A 19,310-nucleotide genomic window follows, 5' to 3' on the forward strand; every position below is an offset into this window, starting at 1 on the left:
CCTCCTTGCCCTTCACAGCTAGAGTCCCCATATCTGTCCTTAAGGTAGGTCCAGTGGAGGTTAATCTGCACCAGGCCCCTACACTTCTAACTCACTATGAAGAAGTTCATAGAATTTTTCATTTTTGAACCAGGCATGGGTGGCACACGCCTTTAATCCCAGCACTCAGGAGGCAGAGGCAGGTGGATCTCTTCGAGTTCAAGGCCAGTCTGGTCTACAGAGTGAGTTCCAGGACAGCCATAGCTACACAGAGAAACCCTGTCTAACCCTCCCACCCCTCCCCCCCCCCAAAAAAAAACCCAAAATTTCATTTTTATTCTCAGGGAAAACTCCCAGTCTTTACACCCGTACCATGCTCAGCTTTTTTTTTTTTTCTTAAGAAGTTTATTACAGGAGGATCACAAGATCTTGGCCAGCATGGAAGACATATCAAGACCCTGCCTCAAACAAGCCAACGGGAGATAGGAAGGTGTCAGTGGCAAGAGGCTGCTCTGTGAAGGCAAGATTAGTACTAGCACCAAACAGCTAGTGTGTGGTGGGCAGAGGGCACTGTGTGTGGCTGGAGTTAGAGCCACAGCCACGTGGGAGAAGTTGAGCTGCTGAAAAATAAATGACCATAAGTCAGGCTTGCACCTATGTCTGTGCACCACATACTCACCATGTCCCCAGGAGCCAGAAGAGGATGCCCTGGGTCTGGAGTTACAGGTGATTGTGAGCTGCTTTGTGGGTGCAAAGAACTGAACATGAGTCCTTTGTGAGAGCACCCAGTGCTCCTAGCTGCTGACCCATCTCTCCAGTCCCATACTTGAAGGATTTATTTCTTAGTGATAGGTGTGTATGTTTGAGCATGTGTATGTAATGCCCAAAGAGGCCACAAGAGGGCAGTTGATCTCCTAGAGCCGGAGATAATGCTTGCTAGGAAACAAACTCAGGTCCTCCACAAGAGCAGCAAATGGCTTAACCACTGAGCCACCTCTCTGGCCTCAGCAGGTCACACTTTAGTTAGTGTTCAAAAGGGAGTACCTTGGGGTTGGGGGATTTAGCTCAGTGGTAGAGCGCTTGCCTAGCAAGCGCAGGGCCCTGGGTTCTAAGATTCTGGAACTAACTTGGTTAGGGGAATACAGGGCTGGGGAACTCATCTCATTTTCCTCAGAGGATCAGCTGGCGGCATCATAATCTTTGCTGCTCTTCTCTAAGGTGAGTTTGTACTCTGTAGGCACACATTGGACAACGTTCCTTGATTATGCCAAACCAAGTCCCTCACAGTTTTGAGGAGGCACATGGAGAAAACATTGGCGTCTATGAGATAAGAGTTTAAAACCTCGCCAGGCAGTGGTGGCGCACGCCTTTAATCCCAGCACTTGGGAGGCAGAGGCAGGTGGAGCTCTGTGAGTTTGAGGCCAGCCTGGGCTGCAGAGCACCTTGTCTCAGAAAACAAAAAAACAAAAACAAACAAACAAACAAACAAACAAACAAAAGTTAAAAACCTCAGGGAGAGTCTCGTCTTGGAACTGAAAAATAGATGCCATTTAGAGAGGAAGAGATGTAAGAGGGTGATCTAAGGTGGATGGAATATTCAAGGGCACAGAAGCAGGGATGTTTAAGAAAATGGACTGGTCCAGGGTCAAAGGCTTTCAGGGAATAAGATGAGGAAGAACCTGGTCACCAGAGCCAGCTTCAGGGGTGTGTGTAACCATGTCAAGGAGCCCACTGTTTCCTGCCTTGGGAACACATACAGACTTCAGATCTTCTGCAGACAAATTCCGCTACTCGTTTTCCCTAGGCTCTGCCTTATGGCGTCCCACTGTATGTGAGGGTATCCAGTGCAAGGCATGAGGATTTCTGAGGGGCCAAGCAGTCAAGCCTCAGTTTCCTTGGGTGTAAGAGAGAATCCTGAGTTGTTTAATACATAAGATTTTTGTTCAAGTCAAATGGTTAGGATCTCAGCTTTGGAACTATAGGGACAAGGACCTCACCCACTCCAGCTCTGCCATCTTCCAGCCTTGGACCTTGCAGGCAAGTCCTTAACTTCACTAGGTGTCAGAGTCTCTTCAATTACAAAGGTTGAAATAATAGCCCCCTCAGGTTTCACTGAAATAACAGACATAAACTATGTAAAGTGTAGCATAATAACTATTAGTTGTAGTGGCTGAGAAAAATGATAGTATGTTGTTTCATCGTCTAAACAATGTGTGATTGTTCTCAAATGAATGTTTTCTGGTCATAGTGGTGGTGCAGAGGGGCAGGGGAGGGCACTGAAGAGATGGCTCAATGGTTATGAGCACTTACTGTGAGCTAGAGACCACCTCTGTGGTTAAGAGCACTTACTCCTAACTGGACCTGGATTTGAGTCCCATCTGATCCAACAAGAACATGCATGGTGCACAAAAATGCATGCAGGAAAAGCATTCACACGCTTTTTTTTTTTAAACGCACACAGAGAGAGAGAGAGAGAGAGAGAGAGAGAGAGAGAGAGAACAGTTATGTGCACATACATAATTAAAAATAAAATTGTAACGTTTTTAAAAGATTTAAAAGTTTCTTTTAGGGGCTGGAGAGATGGCTCAGGGGTTAAGAGCACGGGGTGTTCTTCCAGAGGTCCTGAGTTCAATTTCCAGCACCCACATTGGTGACTCACACAACCATCTATAATGAGAGATCTGGTGCCCTCTTCTGGCAAGCAGGCATACGTGTGGACAGGACACTGTATACATAACGAATAAATCTTTTTGTTTTTTGTTTTTTCGAGACAGGGTTTCTCTGTAGCTTTGGAGGCTGTCCTGGAATTCGCTTTGTAGACCAGGCTGGCCTCGAACTCACAGTGATCCACCTGCCTCTGCTTCCCGAGTGCTGATATGACATGCGTGCACCACCAATGCCCGGCCAATCTTTTTTTTTTTTTAAGTTTCTTTTAAAGGTTTTAAAAGGCGCATTTTATTTTATGTGTATGAGTGTCTTGCTTGTGTGTGTGTGCGGTGTTCTTTGAGGGACTTGGCTAAATAATACGCACTTCTTCCTCAGCTCTAACTCGGACTAGCCTCCAACGCGGCAGGCCCCGCCCCGTCCTCTGCGTGTGCCTGGGCGCTCCGGCCATAGGCTCCGCCCCCTGGGCACGCATGCGCGTGGTGGGCCGCTGGGCGGAGGTGATGCTCTTGGTTCGGCGCTGCTGGGGCCCGCAGCTGGCGGGAAGGCGGCCTCGCTGCTCGTGTCAGTCACCGGCCGGGCTCGGCGGATCCTCGGGCGGGAAGGACAGCCGAGGCTCCCGAGTCCGCGAGAAGCCGCCCTGGAGGGTGCTGTTCCTCGGCACCGACCACTTTGCCAGGGAGACGCTGCGGGCTCTGCACGCCGCCAGGTACCGGGCCGGGCCGGGGTCCCAACGGCGAACCTGGGCGGCGATCCCAGGGTAGCGAGGGTCGCGGGGGTCCCGGGAAGGCGTTGCCGTCAGGTCCCGGCCCGCGGGAGCTCCTGCAGCCCCCGCGAACAGGCCCTTCACCTGCGCGTGGGAACCCGGGCTTGGAGAGGCCCCGCCAGTGCCTAAGGCCGTGAGCAGGGCTGGTTAGCCAAAAGGGGTTGTGACTCCAAAGTTCGTCCCTTCCCGGTGTTGCTGCGCCCCAGTCCCTTACCCTTCTGCACGCCCGTGTTTAATAGGGCTGAACAGCCTCCAATCGAACCGTTTTCAAATGAATACATTTCTAAGAACAGTTCCGTGTACGTGTAGTGTGCATGAGATTTAACAAACCGTGCCCACTAGGGAGAAGGTTATTTGTAATTCAGCCTTTCCTGGAAGTCTGATGATATGTCCACCGCCCCAAGTCCCTCCTAACTTAAGGTTCTTTGGTTATTTATCATTCCCCTGTTTCCTGGCATTTCCCCTCCTCCGGTTCTGTCACCTTCATCTCTGCTTCCCTACAAATACTTATTTCTCTTCTTAAATAAGGTTCATTCTTAAATGTATTCGTATGTGTGTGTCTCTGAGCATGCCCTTGCTAGTGCCTATGGAGGCTAGAAGAGGGTGCCAGAGTCCCTGGAGCTGGAGAGACAGGCCAAAGGAAGAGTCGTCAGTGCTCTTAACCGCTGAGCCAGCTTTCCAGCCCCATAAAGTCTATTTTTTTTAGTTAAACGAAAAACCATATTTGTTGGTTGCACTGCTTTTAATTACTTAAAATTTAAAAATTTTAATTGATTATGTGTCATGAGTTTAATGATAAAAATAACTTTGCTGTACATGAGATAGTTTAGCTTTGAGCTGCTCAACACTGTTGCCTTTTTCTCTACTCTAATTCAGAGACAACAAAGAAGAAAAGTTAATTGAAAGACTGGAGGTTGTCACCGTGCCTTCACTGTCCCCCAAAGGACTGCCCGTGAAGCAATATGCTGTACAGTCCCAGCTCCCGGTGTACGAGTGGCCTGATGTGGGATCCGGAGAATATGATGTTGGAGTAGTGGCTTCCTTTGGCCGACTTTTGAGTGAGGCTCTTATTCTTAAATTTCCCTAGTAAGTTTTATTTATAAGGAAAAACAGTATAGAGATCATGTCTTTCTGAATGAGTCTAGTACCTAAAATCCCATAATTTAAACTGCTTTCTTTTTTCTTCTCTTAATTATTTTTTCCAGACAGGGTCTCACTCTGTGTAGCTCTGGCTGTCCTGGAACTCACTATGTAGACCAGGCTGGCCTCAAACTCAAGAGATCTGCCTGCTTCTGCCTCCCAAGTCCTGAGATTAAAGGTGTGCGCCACCAGGCCCAGGTCAAACTGTTTTTTCTGTCTTCTTTTAAAATAAGATTTTATTTTTTGGCCCAAAACGTCAACTATGTTAAGCTCTTTGTTGCTCCTTGGCTTTCATCTGCCCTCCTATAGGTTTCATGTCTATGTTAACAGCCCCCACCCAGCTCTCACTGAACTCCAGGGTCACCTTGTCCACAGCTCTGCTTGGATGTCTCTTGGGCTTCTCTCACTGAAGAGGCTCAACACCTCTGCAGATCAAGAAATAGTGACACCAGCCTTCTGGTTGCTTGGGCCCCGACAGTCAGGTCATTCTCCAGTTACCCTGTGTCCCACATCCAGTCCATTCTGATGGGTCTCATCGCCTGCCCAGCATCCACTCCTGCCCGGGGTACTGCAGTCACCTCCTGCTGGTTTCTGCTTTTGTCTTTGGCTCTGCCGGTGTTTTGCCAGCCCAGCAACCACAGCGAGCCCTGTGAAGGTCTGTCAGACCACGCCACTGTGCTGTGAGGCTCCTCTGGTAGCTTGTAGCTCACCCAGAATAAGAGTCAAAGCCATGTCAGCCCATCAGAACCTCCATCGATCCTCCATGGGTGCTGTGGCTTCTCCTGACTCATTCTACACCAGCTGGGCTTGCCATGCCATCCCTTGAACAGGGTGAGCACGTTCTGCCTTAAAGATCTCTCTCTGGCCCTGCACGCACTTTAATCCCAGCACTCGGGAGGCAGAGGCAGACGTTCCTCCCTCAAGGTCTCTATACATGCCAAGATTCCTTCAATCTCAGCACTCAGGAGTCAGCAGCTGAGAAGAAAAAAAGTTAAATCTCTGTACTATTCCTTTTACCTGGAAAGCTCTTCATGTTTTTGATGGCATTTCAGTCAACAGTAGATAGTGTATATGATGCTGCTCTATAAAATGGTATGGCCTAGTGACGTGGTAGCTGTCTGAACTTGTATAAATTATACCCTCAACCGAATATTTGAATAGGGATATTTCCTAATGACACATATTTTAATGTATCCTTTTTTTTGTTTGTTTGGTTTGGTGTCGTCTGTCCGTGCCTGTCCGTCCGTCATCCTCCCACCCCCCTCCAGATAGGGTTTCTCTGTGTAACAGCCCTGGCTGTCCTGGAACTCATACTGTAGACCAGACTTGCCTCGAACTCACAGAGATCCACCTGCCTCTGCCTTCGAGTGCTATGATTAAAGGTGTGTGCCACCACTGCCTGGAAGTTTTTTAACTAAAATTTTTTGCATAGACGTATTTGTTTTATGTGTATGAGTGTTTTTCTTGCATAATATGTATGTGTACCATGTATGTGCCTGGTGTCCAGGGAGGTCAGAAGAGTGTCAGATTCCCTGGAACTGGAGTTAGGGGTGATTTCAAACCACTGTGTGGAGTGCTGGGAACCGGAACTCTGGTCCTCTCAAAAGGTGCTCCTGACCGCTCAGCTGTGTCTTCAGCCTTTGCTTGTTCTCTGTTAAGTTTCATTGGTTGCTTATGGTGAGAATGAACTCGCCTCTGGCTTTGTTTTAGGGGATACAACCTCAAGGTCGTGTGCCTTTAACCCTACAGGTTATATAGTTTAGGTGATACAAGCTGTTAGGTGTTTTGGGGGTGATGATTGTTTTGAAACAGCCTGTGGCACAGGCTGACCCGGAACTCACCACAGTTCACCTGCCTCAGCCTTCCAAGTGTTAGGATTAATACATACCACCACACCAGGCTCTTGGAAAGTTTAATGATGAAAGTGCATGTTAGTTTGGTAGCAATAACTAATTCCCACACTAATTTCTGCCTTTTCTAACTCAGTGGCATATTGAATGTACATCCCAGTTGCCTCCCGAGGTGGCGTGGTCCTGCCCCGATAATCCATACAGTGCTTCATGGAGACACATTCACTGGAGTAACAATTATGCAAGTTAGACCCAAAAGGTAGAGCTTATTAACATAAATTTTGTCGTCAGTCTGTCTGGCCGTGGTGGTTGGGAGAATGGTTGGAGTGTGTTAACTTGGGTGATTCCCAGTGCCACCCTTTGCTTTTGTGGTTGCTCTGAGTATTCCTGATTTCTAACGTAAGAATGGTGCCTTTGAGATTCACATCGTCTCTTTAAAGTCCTTATAATTGGTCATTGCAATTATTAACACCTGGATTTTTTTTTTTTTTTTTCTTTTTTGGTTTTTGGAGACAGAGTTTCTCTGTGTAACAGTCCTGGCTGTCCTGGAACTCACTTTGTAGACCAGGTTGGCCTCAAACTCATAGAGATCCACATGCCTCTGCCTCTCGAGTGCTGGGATTAAAGGCGTGTACCACCACTGACTGGCTCTAAACACCTGATTTTCTATAAAATAATACAAATGACAAGTGGATTTGGAGCTTGTTTTTTTTTGTTTTTTGGTTTTTTTTTGTATGTTTGTTTTGTTTTGTTTTCAGATAGAGTCATTGTGTATTCCTAGCTGGCCTAAAACTCACTGTGTAGACTAGGCTGACCTCAGACTCAGAGAGAGCCACTGAATCTGCTTCCCAAAGGCTAGGATTAAAAGTATGTGCGACCACACTCTCTTGGCCTTACTTTTGAGTAAGTGTCTTATATATTTAGGGTGACCTTAAACCGGAATGACTAACAGTTAGATTAGTAGCCTGCAATAAGCTGTCTTTGTGCTATGTAGACAAATATATTGGTCTTAACAAATAATCATGTTGGCTGCTTCTGTTTTTGGTTTTGGTTTTTTCCCTTGCTAGGTTTGATATAGGCCCAATTCTCAAGCAGGAAACCATCCCGGTGCCTCCCAAGAGCACATCAAAGGAACTGGAAGCAGTGTTGTCAAAACTCGGTGCTAACATGGTACAGTTCCCCCACCCCAGCTTCTCGTTCATTTAGAAGGCTTCTTAAGCAATATGAGGGGAAAATTGATCTTATGGTTTGTCATTTTTAAGCTTCCTTGGTAGTGGGGAGGGGACACGGCAGTGGGATGGCTCAGCAGGGAAGGCGCTTGCCACCAAACCTGATGACCTGAGTTCAGTCTCCGGGACCCACATGATGGAAGAGAACTCCTGAAAGTCCTCTGACGTTCACATGGGTTCACACACACTCTAAATAACATGAGAGAGAGAGATCAGGACTGAGATTGGAACCAAACTTGGTTATATTCACCTGTAATCTCATTCAGGAAGCTGAGGCAGGAGAATCATGAGCTCCAGGTCAGCCCAGGGAAGGAGATTCTCTCTTAGCAACCAGCAGAGTGGTTCTTGTCCCTCGCTTCCTGAAAGTTAGCTCAGTATTTGTGACCATTGAGGATTGCAGAGTGGGTGCTTAATAAAAGCTTTCAAATAAAATAGGCCATCTGTAGTGGCTCCCTTCATTTCATAGTGAGGTAGTTAGTTTATTCTTCTCAGGTGCCCTGTCTCTGCTCTCTTAGACACCCCTTGCCTACTTTTTTCCCTCAGCTAGCAGCCACACCCTAGGAATCTGTTCATTTCCCAGCTGTATGCTTAGTATTTCACATTCTGGGCATTCCCTTGGTGGCTACCATTTATCAAGACTGTTCTAGATGCTCGGTGAATTTTCTACCCTCCCAACAAACCTCTGAGGGAATTGTTGCTGTTACTCATTTCACAGACACAGCATTGAGAGGTAAAGACACATCAGAGAACTTTCCCAGAATGAGCGCGCCAGTAGGTTATGGGGATAGGATTGGAACATGCTCCTCTGAGGCCCCGCTGCCTTGTTAGCAGCTCTGCACGAACTGCCTGATAGTGAGAGTTTGTGCAGCCAGGCACAGTCCAACCCTGTTTGGGAGCGGTCTGGTGCCTGTGCTCCTCAGAGCAGCTTGGTGTAGCCAGCCATTTGCACACACCCTTACAGGTGAAGTCAGTTTCCCCCGCTATTTCGCTGGGACAGGTTACTTCATAGCACTGAACTGTGTGATATTTCTGCCTCGTTCTGTTGAGTATATTCTGTGCTCTCTCTCTTTGTATTTGTAGCTCATTTCGGTTTTGAAAAGCTTGCCCGAAAGTCTGAACAATGGAAGGCCACAGCCAGCCGAGGGAGTGACGTATGGTGAGTGAAAGCCACAGACGCTGTCACCCCTTGTAAAGGTTTCATCGGTCATGATGGTGACTGAAGCCTCCGACTGCATCACTGGCTTGTGTGTGCTTTCCCATAGAACGCTGGGGAAGCTCTTCCCCTTAGCCTATAGCTTTGTCTTCAACATTTCCCCAGCTTTTTATTTTGAGCAGTATTTAGCACCTGTTTGCCTCAAATCTTTCTGTGTGGATATTTAGTATATATATTTTAAATTCTGATTGCTCATTTGCAAGTATAAATGATGAAGTTCATCTCCAATTTCATTACCATGCACTTCTTGGAGAGATGGCTCAGTGGTTAAGAGCACTGGCTGCTCTTGCAGAGGACTTAGATTAGACACCCAGCACCAATACAGCAGCTCATAACCATCTGTAACTCTAGTCCCAGGATATCCGATGTCCTTTTCTGGCCTGTGTGAGTGAGCACTACATGGATGTAATCCACAAAGAGACATACGTGTAGGCAAACATTTATATGTATAAAATGAAAATAAAATTTTTTAATCCTTTTTAAAAAATGGGGTGGGGGGGGCGCTGGAGAGATGGCTCAGTCATTAAGAGCACTGGCTGCTCTTCCAGAAGACCCAGGTTCAATTCCTAGCACCCACATGGCAGCTCACAACGATCTGTAACTCCAGTTCCTGGGGAACCAACACCAGTGGACATAAAATAAAAATAAATAAATTTAGAGGAAAAAAAAAAAGTGGGGCGGTGGTGCAGGCCTTTAATCTCAGCACTCGGGAGGTAGAGCCAGGTGGATCTCTGTGAGTTCAAGGCCAGCCTGGGCTACAGAGTAAGTTCTAGGAAAGGAGCAAAGCTACGCAGAGAAACCCTGTCTCAAAAAACAAAAAAACAAAAACTAACAACCCAGAAAAACAAAAGCATTGAACATGTCCTGATAGTGTCTAATATCTACTCCATACAGGTTTTCCTAAATGTACAAAAAATTATATATCTGTTAAAACATACACACACAAAACTAGGATCCAAGGAACACATTTTCAAGACTGCTTGAATTTTTGTTTTTTTGCTACTATAATCTCTCTGGGCCTGCTCCTTTGTTTTGGTTTTGTGAGCAGAAGTTCCAGCTGTGGGGTCTGCCCTCATTTATCCAGCAGACCCCCGTTAAGGGTTTCCAGTCTCCGTCACTTTATGCACAGGATGCTTCCCAATCAGCAGAGGAGACTGGAGTCAGTGTGATGGTGCATCCCTGTAATCCCAGGAAGCCAGGCAGGCAGATCTCCATCCAGTTCAAGGCCAACCTGGGCTATATAGTGAAACCCTTTCTCAAAAAAGGAGTGAATAAAATATTGGAGTGGTTTTGAAGTACCTTATTCCTGTGAGTGATGCTGATGATATTTTTATGTTTAAGGAGAATTTGTATGCTTTTTATTCCCTTTTCCAGGGAGGAACCTTACCGTTGTCCATTTTTCTCTGTCAGGATTTTCATTTTTTCCTTTTCACTTATTAGGAGTATTTCATATAATACCGAAATTTAGCTCTGTAATATGAACTGCATGTTCTTTCAGTTTGACATGTTTTAATTTTAACTTATGTTGTTTATTTTTGTCTTTTAAAAATGCTTGCTTTATTTTATTGGCCATTTTTATTTTTTGAGACAGGGTCTCACTACGCACCCCTTGGCTGTCCTGAAACTCACTATGTAGACCAAATTGGCCTTAAACTCACAGACCTGCCTGCCTCTGCCTCCAGAATGCTGGGATCAAAGGTGTACACCATCACAGTCTGCTAAAACGTTCATTTTTATGTAGTCTAACGTAACCATCCTATTGCTCTGAGCTGATTTTTCCCTTGATTTATTGTACAAAGGCGAGTGTGTGCCATGGTTCTGTGGCCAGAGAATGGTTTTCAGGAGCTGGTTCTCCTGTGGTGGAGGTTCCAGGAATTGAACTCAGGTTGTCAGACTTGGAGGCAAGTGAAGCCATATTGCCTACCCTCTCTGGAGTTTGAGTCATAGTTAGAATGGTATCTTCTACCCTGGGGTTATAAAGTAGGTATAATTGCTTTTACTTCATATTGTAGCAAGTTGTAGACATATGCCAAAGTTGAACATTCTCTTCTGCTTGTAATCCAGTCTCACTGTCAGGTCATGAGCACGGAACGCTGTTCATCCTTGCTCTTGTCTCTCAGCCCCTAAGGTTTCTGCTGGCACCAGCTGCGTCAAATGGGAGGAGCAGACCTCAGAGCAAGTGCTCAGACTTCACCTCGCCATCGGGGATATAGTGAGTTGAAAAGTTGGATATTGTTTCCTTTCTGGGTATTTTTACTTAGGAGTGAGTCTTATAAACTAAACTTGGGAAATTTCTTAAACTTTAAATTTTAAGTTTTGATAGAGACCTTGGAATTCACAAAGTGCTTTCAAATGCACATTCTGCAGTATTTCCTAACCAGGTTTGATTATCCCTTGTCATAGACAAGGAGAATAAAAACAAGATAAATAATTTACGTGTGACTAGTCAATAAGCAATGAACCTTAAGTCTTCTGACTCTATCTAGTATATCTTTCTGCTTCTGGTCAGTATTTTATAAAAAGTTTTTTTGGTGGTTGTTTTTGTCTTAGATTTTTCAAGACAGGGTTTCTTTGTGTTACAGCCCTGGCTGTCCTGGAACTCGCTTTGTAGAACTCACAGAGATCTGCCTGCCTCTGCCTCCTGAGTGCTGGGATTAAAGGTGTGCACCACCATTCCCAGCTCTAAAAGATTTTAATTATGTGTATATGTGTGTTCAGGGTAAGGGGTGGGTGTGTGTGGGTGTGTGCTTGGCGCATGTGTATGATTGCCATACCTATGGAAGCCAAAAAAAGGCATCAGGTCTCTCTAGTGCTGAAGTTACAGATGATTGTGAGTCATCCACTGTGGGCGCTAAGAACTGAATTTGGATCTTCTGTAAGAACAGCACTTGCTCTTTTTTTCTTAATGTAAATTTTTTATTGATTCTTTGGGACTTTCACATCATGTCCCCCAATCCCACTCATTTTCCAGTTTTTCCATGTCTGCCTTCCACCCTGTAGCCTCTCCCCCAACAAAAGAGAAGGAAAAATAAAAACAATAAAATAATTAAACAAAACAAAACACTCCACTCCGACATCTTGCTCTGCTCTCCATCACATATTCGATTGTCATAGAGGCCTTGGGAGCTGCGGTGTGTCAGTCATTCTTCTGCCCAGCAGCTTTACTCGCACATGTGCACTGCAGTGAGCTGTTGGTCTGGTTCAAGGCCCCGGGCTTCCACTACATCATCCATACTGGACCCTTACCAAATCTCCTCTCGGATATCCTGCTATTGTCTGAGTCATGCATGAGCAGCACTTGCTCTTAACCACTAAGTCAACTCCAGCCCCGTGTTTGTTTGTGAAGGAGACACACATACCAACAGCTATGCTCTAAGTTTTTAATAATAACATTTGGTGCAATGAGACTAGTATAGGGATATACATATCAAACTATTAATGTTGGCTTCCTCTTGTGATGAAAATATAAAATACTATCCCTTTCTAAAACTTTAACAAAATACTTTAATTCTTGCTTTCATACTGAGCATAAATGTTTAATTGGAAAGATTAAGGCTTCTTGCATAAGACTTAAGATCTTATACATACTGCAGAGATGATACAGAGGGTCATATCCAGGCTCTGTTTCAGCAGATGCAGTGATTGAGTGTCCAGTTCCTCTGAACCTGGAAGAAAAGTCAGAGCGGATTAATATGCAGCAGTGTCAAAAAAGCCTTGGGAGTTGAATGCATTCCTTCATGAATCCTTCCATTCCAATTGCAGGTTCCATTGCAGACACTCTGGTTGGAGGATACCATTAAACTTCTGGATCTAGTAGAAGTTAACAGCTCCATCCTTGCAGGTACTAACTTGAATAGCTGACATGTTGTTTTCACTGCAATCCATTTAAAAATGTGTCAGGTCCGTGCCTTTGCAGCGTCCATTCCTGTGCGTTTTCTCATGTAGTCATCACATGAACCCAGGAAGTTGGCAGGCAGCGCTGCTCTCCTACTTTTAGCTCTATGTCTTCTTGTATTAGGGTTGGAGGGCTGTGGACTGACTCAGTTGATTTCATGCTGGTGAATATTGTAAAGATTTATTCATTGTTATGCATACACTGTTCTGCTTGCATATATGCCTGCAAGCCAGAAGAGGGCGCCAGATCTCATTACAGATGGTTTGAGCCACCATGTGGGTGCTGGGGATTGAACTCAGGACCTCTAGAAGAACAGCCAGTGTTCTTTACCTCTGAGCCATCTCTCCAGCTCCACTGGTAAATATTGTAATGAAAATGTATGGACAGTGCAAAGAGCACAGCATTTCACCCTACAGTTCCTTCTGAGGTCCCTCAACATCCTCTTGATGTGATGAGCTGGAATGTGGGCTGCAGGGGGCGTATTCTAGTCCAGCGGCAGTGGGAGGTCACTAGGAATCATTTGTGGGAAATGGAAGGACCAGAGTAAGTCTGAAACATCTTGTGAGTTGCTCCACTGCTGGGCAGTTAATCTCAAAATGATAGTACTGAACTGACAGATTGAGCACTGAAGGGGACCCCTGGGAGATGGAGCAGAGGACTGGAGCCTCTCGTGTGTGGAGCTCTTCCTTTGGTTCCGTACTGTAGCCAGGGCACCAGGCTCCAGGAGGTTTTGCTTTGCAGAGTTGGGGCCTCAGTAAGTGTGTCCCTACCATCATTGGTTCTGCCTCTGAAGATTCTTTTTTGTTCATTTTTAAATTTTGTTTATCAGTGCTGGAGATGGAACCCAGGGTCTTGCAAGTGCCATACCTGTTATATCCCACCACTAAGATGTTTTTGATTTTTAAGAAGTGCCATGCTTTATTTCTCTCTTTCTCTTGCCCTCCCTCCTTTCCCCGCTCCCCGTTAGATCCCAAATTAACAGGACAAGCTGTGGCTCCAGGGTCGGTGGTGTATCACAGACAGTCACAGATGCTGCTGGTTCACTGCAAGGTATGTGGCCTCAGCCTCGGGATACTGTCGGTGTTCTACTGAATCTGCACTTTGTATTTATTTTTCCTTTTCCTTTGAGATGAGGTCTCACTAAGTAGCCTAGGCCAGCCTGACTCCTGAGTGTTGGAATTGCAGGTCTATACCACCATCCCAGGCTGTCCATTTACCATCTGTGGTGGATGGAATGAGAACGGCCCTCATGAGCTCATACATTTGAATGCTTGGAACTCTGAAAGGACTAGGAGGGTGGCCCTGTCGGAGGAAGTGTGTCGTGGGGATGGGCCTTGAGGTTTCAAAAGCCTGTCAGGCCCAGAGTCTCTCTCTGGCTGCGAATCAGCTACTTCTCCAGCACCAAGCATTAAACTAAATGCTTTAAGAGTTGCATCGGTCATAGTGTCTCCTCACAGCAACAGAACACTAAGACACCATTTTGGGGCTAGAGAGATGGCTCAGAGGTTAAAAGCATTGACAGCTCTTCCTAAGGTCCTAAGTCCAATTTCCAGCAACCACGTGGTAGCTCACAGCCATCTGTAATGAGATCTGGTATTCTCTTCTGGCCTGCAGACATGCTTCATGCAGGCAGAATACTGTATACATAATAAATATTTTTTAAAAGGACACCATTTTCTTTTTTTTTTTTTTTTTTTTCTTTTTTTTTTTGTTTTTTTTTTTTTTGCCAGAACTGAGGACCGAACCCAGGGCCTTGTGCTTGCTAGGCAAGCGCTCTACCACTGAGCTAAATCCCCAACCCCCGACACCATTTTCATTAAGATTTTACTTAATGGCTTATCAGATTAAGCTAATAGACAGTTTTCTTAAGAAACAGTGGAATCTCCAGCATAATTTTTGAAAGTGATGATATTTTATCATTGCTACCCATAATGGTGAATTTCTGAAAGAGTGATTTTTAGTAATTAACTTGATTAATAAGTTCTGATATCTGATATCGATCATCAGAGCATCTGCTTGAATGACTGCACGGATGAGTCCCACTTTAACCTCACAGAGTTAGCAAAAAAAAGTCCTTGTCATGTTCTGTTGCCGTGAGTAAGCACTGTGACCAAAAAGCAACTGTGGAGGAAAGGCTGTGTTTCATCTCGTGTTTCCAGGTCACAGTCCGTCACTGAGGAAAATAGGAGCTGGCGCTCCAGGCAGGATGCTGGAGGCAGGAACTGAGGCAGAGACCATGGAGGAGTGTTGCTTACTGACTTGTTCTTTCTTATGCTTGGCTACCTGCCTGCTTCCTTCCTCCCTCTCTCCCTTCCTTCTCCCCTCCCTCCCTCCCTCCCTCCCTCCTTCCCTCCCTTCCTCCTTTCTTCCTGTTTTACATGTATGAGTCTTTTGCCTGCATGTGCATGCCTGATGTTCACTCAGGTCAGAAGAAGGTTTTGGGTCCCCTGCAACTAGAGTCACAGATGGCAGTGAACCACCATGTGGGTGCTGGGAACTGAACCCCATCTCCTATCAAATCTCTTCAGCCTCTTAGCTGCCTTCCTTATACAACCAAAGCCCACTTGGTTGGGGAGGTGCTGCCCACAGTGGGTGAGCCCTCCAACGTCAATTAACAATCAAGAAAATACCCCACAGATGTGCTTAGAGGACAGCTTCTAGGTGTTGGTTCTCTTTTTGCGCTGTGTGCATCCCAGAAATGACCTGCCTTGGCAGCCAACACCTCTATTCACTGATCTGTCTCATATGTCCAGAGGGAATTTTTAAAATAATTTTTTAAAATATTTGTGTAAGCTAGGTGGTGGCACACCTTTAATCCCAGCACTTTGGAGGCAGAGTCAGGCAGATCTCATTGAGTTTGAGGTCAGCCAGGTCTACAGAGTGATTTCCAGGACAGCCAGAGCTACACAGAGAAACCCTGTCTTAGTGGGGAAAAAAAATGTGTATGTATGTAGGGTATGAGTGCAGATACATGCATGCCCCAGCACACATGAAAGTCAGGAAAACCTGGGTGTCTTTGCTGTCCACCTTATTTAAGACACAGTCTCTGTTCTCCACTGCAGATGCCAGGTTAGCTGGCCTCTGACTTTCCCTCCGTTCTCCTGTCTGCCTCCCTCTGCAGCTGTGACGTATGTTCTGGGGACCAAAACTTCTGTCCTCATGTTTGCATGGCAGATGCTTTATCCACTGAGCCATCTCCTTAGCCTGAGATTTTGAATATCTTAGGTGGCTGGAGAGGGCTGTCGAGATGGCTCAGCAGGTAAAGGCTCTTGACACATGAGCCTGATGACCTGACTTCAATCGTCATAAGTCTCACAGAGGGGAGAACCAGCTCACAGAGTTGACCTCTGACCTCTGCATGTGTCATCCCCCCCCCCCATCGTGCACTCACACCTAGTAATAATAATACTTCTTTCTAAAGTGACTAAGAACATGGTGTAGCTAGCACTCTGGAAGCTGAGGCAGGAGGATTACCTGAGAAATATAGTGAGTTTCAGGCGATCCTGGGCTACACAGTGGGTTTTTATTTGTTTGGATTTTTTGTTTGGTTTTTCATGACAGGGTTTCTTGTGTAGCTCTGGCTGTCTTGGAACTCACTCTATAGACTAGGCTGACCTCAACCTCAGAGATCCGCCTGCCTCTGCCTCCAGTGCTGGGACTAAAGGCGTGCACTGTCACACCTGGCTGCTCTAGTGGATTTTTTTAATGACTGGGACCATTGTTTGACAAAGCTGTGGCATGTTTCTGAGAGGTGTCCCACATCTCTTCCGTTTCCTGAGTATGTTCTCTCCTGTGGTAGTTTTGTTAGACTCTGCATACTCACAAGCATGTTTTAGAGTGTGTGATAGCCTGATGGTAGGCACAGAGCCCCTCTGCCACTGCTCAGCTCCCAATTGAGTCTGAAGCAGTCACGTGACCTCCCTTGATCTGTGTATATGCATATTCTTTGTCTGCACTTCACAGAAGCGGCTGTGACTGGGGACATGTAAATTTGGCTGTTACCATTGTGTTACCTTGGAAAAAATCACCCATCAGCTGCAGGCATTAGTTTTCTTTATAAGATTTATTTTTATGTGCGTTGGTGTTTTGCCTGCATGTACATCTGTGTGAGGGTGTCAGATCACCTGAAACTGAAGTTACAGACAGTTATGAGCTGCCATGTGGATGCTGGGAATTGAACCCAGGTCCTCTGGAAGAGCCTCCCCAGCCCAGGCATCGGTTTTCTAATCTAGTGCTGACATTGGACAGCTAGTGCTAACATCTGATGCCTACCTTTTAGACTGTTTTTAGATTGAAAAAGTGTGTGTGTGTGTGTGTGTGTGTACGTGTGTGTGTGTGTGTGTGTGGTGTGTGCTTGTGAGTGCAGGTGCCCAAGAGGCCAGAGGTGTTGAATTTCGCGCCCCACACACACCCCACCCCCAGAGCTGGAGTTACAGGCAATTACAGGCAGTGAGCTACCTGATAATGGGTGCTGAGAATCAGACTGGGTCCTCTGGAAGAGCAGTGCACACTCTTAACTGCTGAGCCAACTCTCAGGTTGGATTTGCTATGATTTGATAACTATTCACAGTAAGATATGTGGACCTACTCAGAAAACTAAAGCACTTTGCAAATAGAACTTTTTATTCTATCCCGTATGTTGAAGTAGGTCAGGACAGTTGTTATTCTTCCTCGTGAGGAACTTTAGAGACAAGGCATTACATGTCATTCAGTACAAAGTTCTGTACATTTAGTGAAAGCATTACATTTGGGGTTTTTTGTTTTAAGATGGGGTCTCACTATGTAGCCCTGGCTGGCCTCGAACTCAGAGATCCTCCTGGCCTGCCTGTCTCCCCAGTGCTGGCATTAAAGGCTATGGCACCATGCCTGGTACATTTTGTAAAGTACAGTTTATTTCATTATTTATTTCATTGTCAATTTTTGCCCCCACTGTCTAGTCACTGTCTGTCCTTTGTCCTTTAGGATGGCTGGATTGGTGTTCGATCAGTAATGCTTAAGAAAACACTAACAGCTACTGATTTCTACAATGGATATTTGCATGCGTGGTACCAGAAGAATCCCCACACTCACCCAAGCCAGTGCAGATTTCAGACTCTCAGACTTCCAACAAAAATGCATCAGAAAACCAAGTTGTTGCTATGCAACAGTGCATTAAGTAGCTAGGAAGAAGACAGACAGGACCTATTACACACTTGTAATTTATTAAAAGCTTTATTTACAAGCAACTGACTTTGAAAGTTAACACTGTTGGAGAAAGGGAAAACGGTTGTCAAGATGGTGGACACCGTTGGAGGAAAGGAAAATGGTTATCAAGATGGTGGACACCGTTGGAGGAAAGGAAAATGGTTATCAAGATGGTGGACACCGTTGGAGGAAAGGAAAATGATTATCAAGACTGTGGAAGTCTTGAGCTCTCCATTTGCTGTGTGTAACAGTTACAAGCAGCCTTTGTGAATAACAAAAGAAGTTTAATAAAATTTTGTATTTATAATGTTCAGTTTAAAGGAGATTGTGTCTTTTGAAGAGCAAGGCACTAAATGGTATGTATATATTCTAAAAGGTTGTTTCAAAAATGGTGCATGTCGCCAGCAGTGGTGGTGCACACCTTTAATCCCAGCACTCAGGAAACAGAGGCAGGTGGATCTCTGTGAGTTTGAGGCCAGCCTGGTCTACAAAGTGAGTTCCAGAACAGCCTTAGTTACACAGAGAAATCCTAAACTCAAAACAAAACTAACAAACAAATGCTGTGTCTAAGGACTGGAGGTAAAGTACCTACTTAGCCTGTGTGAAGTTCTCGGTTTGATCCCCAGCACCACAGAAACCACCTAGTGGTGCACACCTATAGTCTCAGCACTCAGGAAGTGGAAGCAGGGGGATCAGAAGTTCAAAGTCATCCTTAGCTATATAGCAAGTTCCGCAAGATATTCCTCTTTGGATTTTTATCATTGCTGGAAAAAAAGTTCGCTTTACCTCAGACTTAAAACTGAACTCAGGCTTGGGATGTAGCTCAGTTGGTAGAATTCTTCCTATCGTGTACACAGTGTTGGCTCCATCTCCAGCATCACACAAATGGGGCATGGGGGTACATGCCCGTAATCCCAGTACTTGGAAGACCGAGGCAGAAGGATCAGAAATACCAAGCCCTCACTACAAAGCGCGTTTGAGGCCTGCTCGAGATATATGAGAACTTGTCTAAAACAAAAGCAAATGGAAAAGAACTCTATTGCTAGTTTCTAGTTGAGTGACTAGGGACAAGTTACCTAAATCTTTAAAGCCCTGATTTCTCAGTTTAATATCATGGGTGATAAATGCCTGCCTTGCAGAATGGTATGACACAGGAAATGCCCGGGAAAGCACCTGGCACATACTGGATATTTAATGATTGGTACCTTTTGCTGTTACCTCTCAAGTTGACTAGAGTGCCCTTATCTTGGTCAAACACTCTGGGTATGCCTGAAGGTGTCTCTGGGTGAAGTTAACAACATTTTAGTGGGTAAACTGAGTAAAGCAGACTGCCTTTCTAATGTGAGTGAGCCTTAGTCAGTTAAATACTAAAGGTTGGGCTGGGGTGATA

General features: G+C 45.5%; 1 protein-coding gene across 1 annotated transcript; it reads left to right on the top strand.

Annotated features, from left to right (window-relative positions):
• The first annotated feature begins 3,131 nt into the window (after positions 1 to 3,131).
• Positions 3,132 to 18,340, top strand: Mtfmt (mitochondrial methionyl-tRNA formyltransferase). The gene is made up of 9 exons (XM_036194072.1): positions 3,132 to 3,352; positions 4,286 to 4,495; positions 6,536 to 6,658; positions 7,467 to 7,569; positions 8,709 to 8,784; positions 10,962 to 11,053; positions 12,604 to 12,682; positions 13,704 to 13,786; positions 17,699 to 18,340. The coding sequence occupies exons 1-9, from the start codon at positions 3,147 to 3,149 to the stop codon at positions 17,897 to 17,899; spliced, it is 1,173 nt and encodes a 390-aa protein (XP_036049965.1). The 5' UTR covers positions 3,132 to 3,146; the 3' UTR covers positions 17,900 to 18,340.
• The last annotated feature ends 970 nt before the right edge of the window (positions 18,341 to 19,310 follow it).

This window comes from Onychomys torridus, chromosome 7 (assembly GCF_903995425.1).
Source record: "Onychomys torridus chromosome 7, mOncTor1.1, whole genome shotgun sequence".
Taxonomy (NCBI): domain Eukaryota; kingdom Metazoa; phylum Chordata; class Mammalia; order Rodentia; family Cricetidae; genus Onychomys; species Onychomys torridus.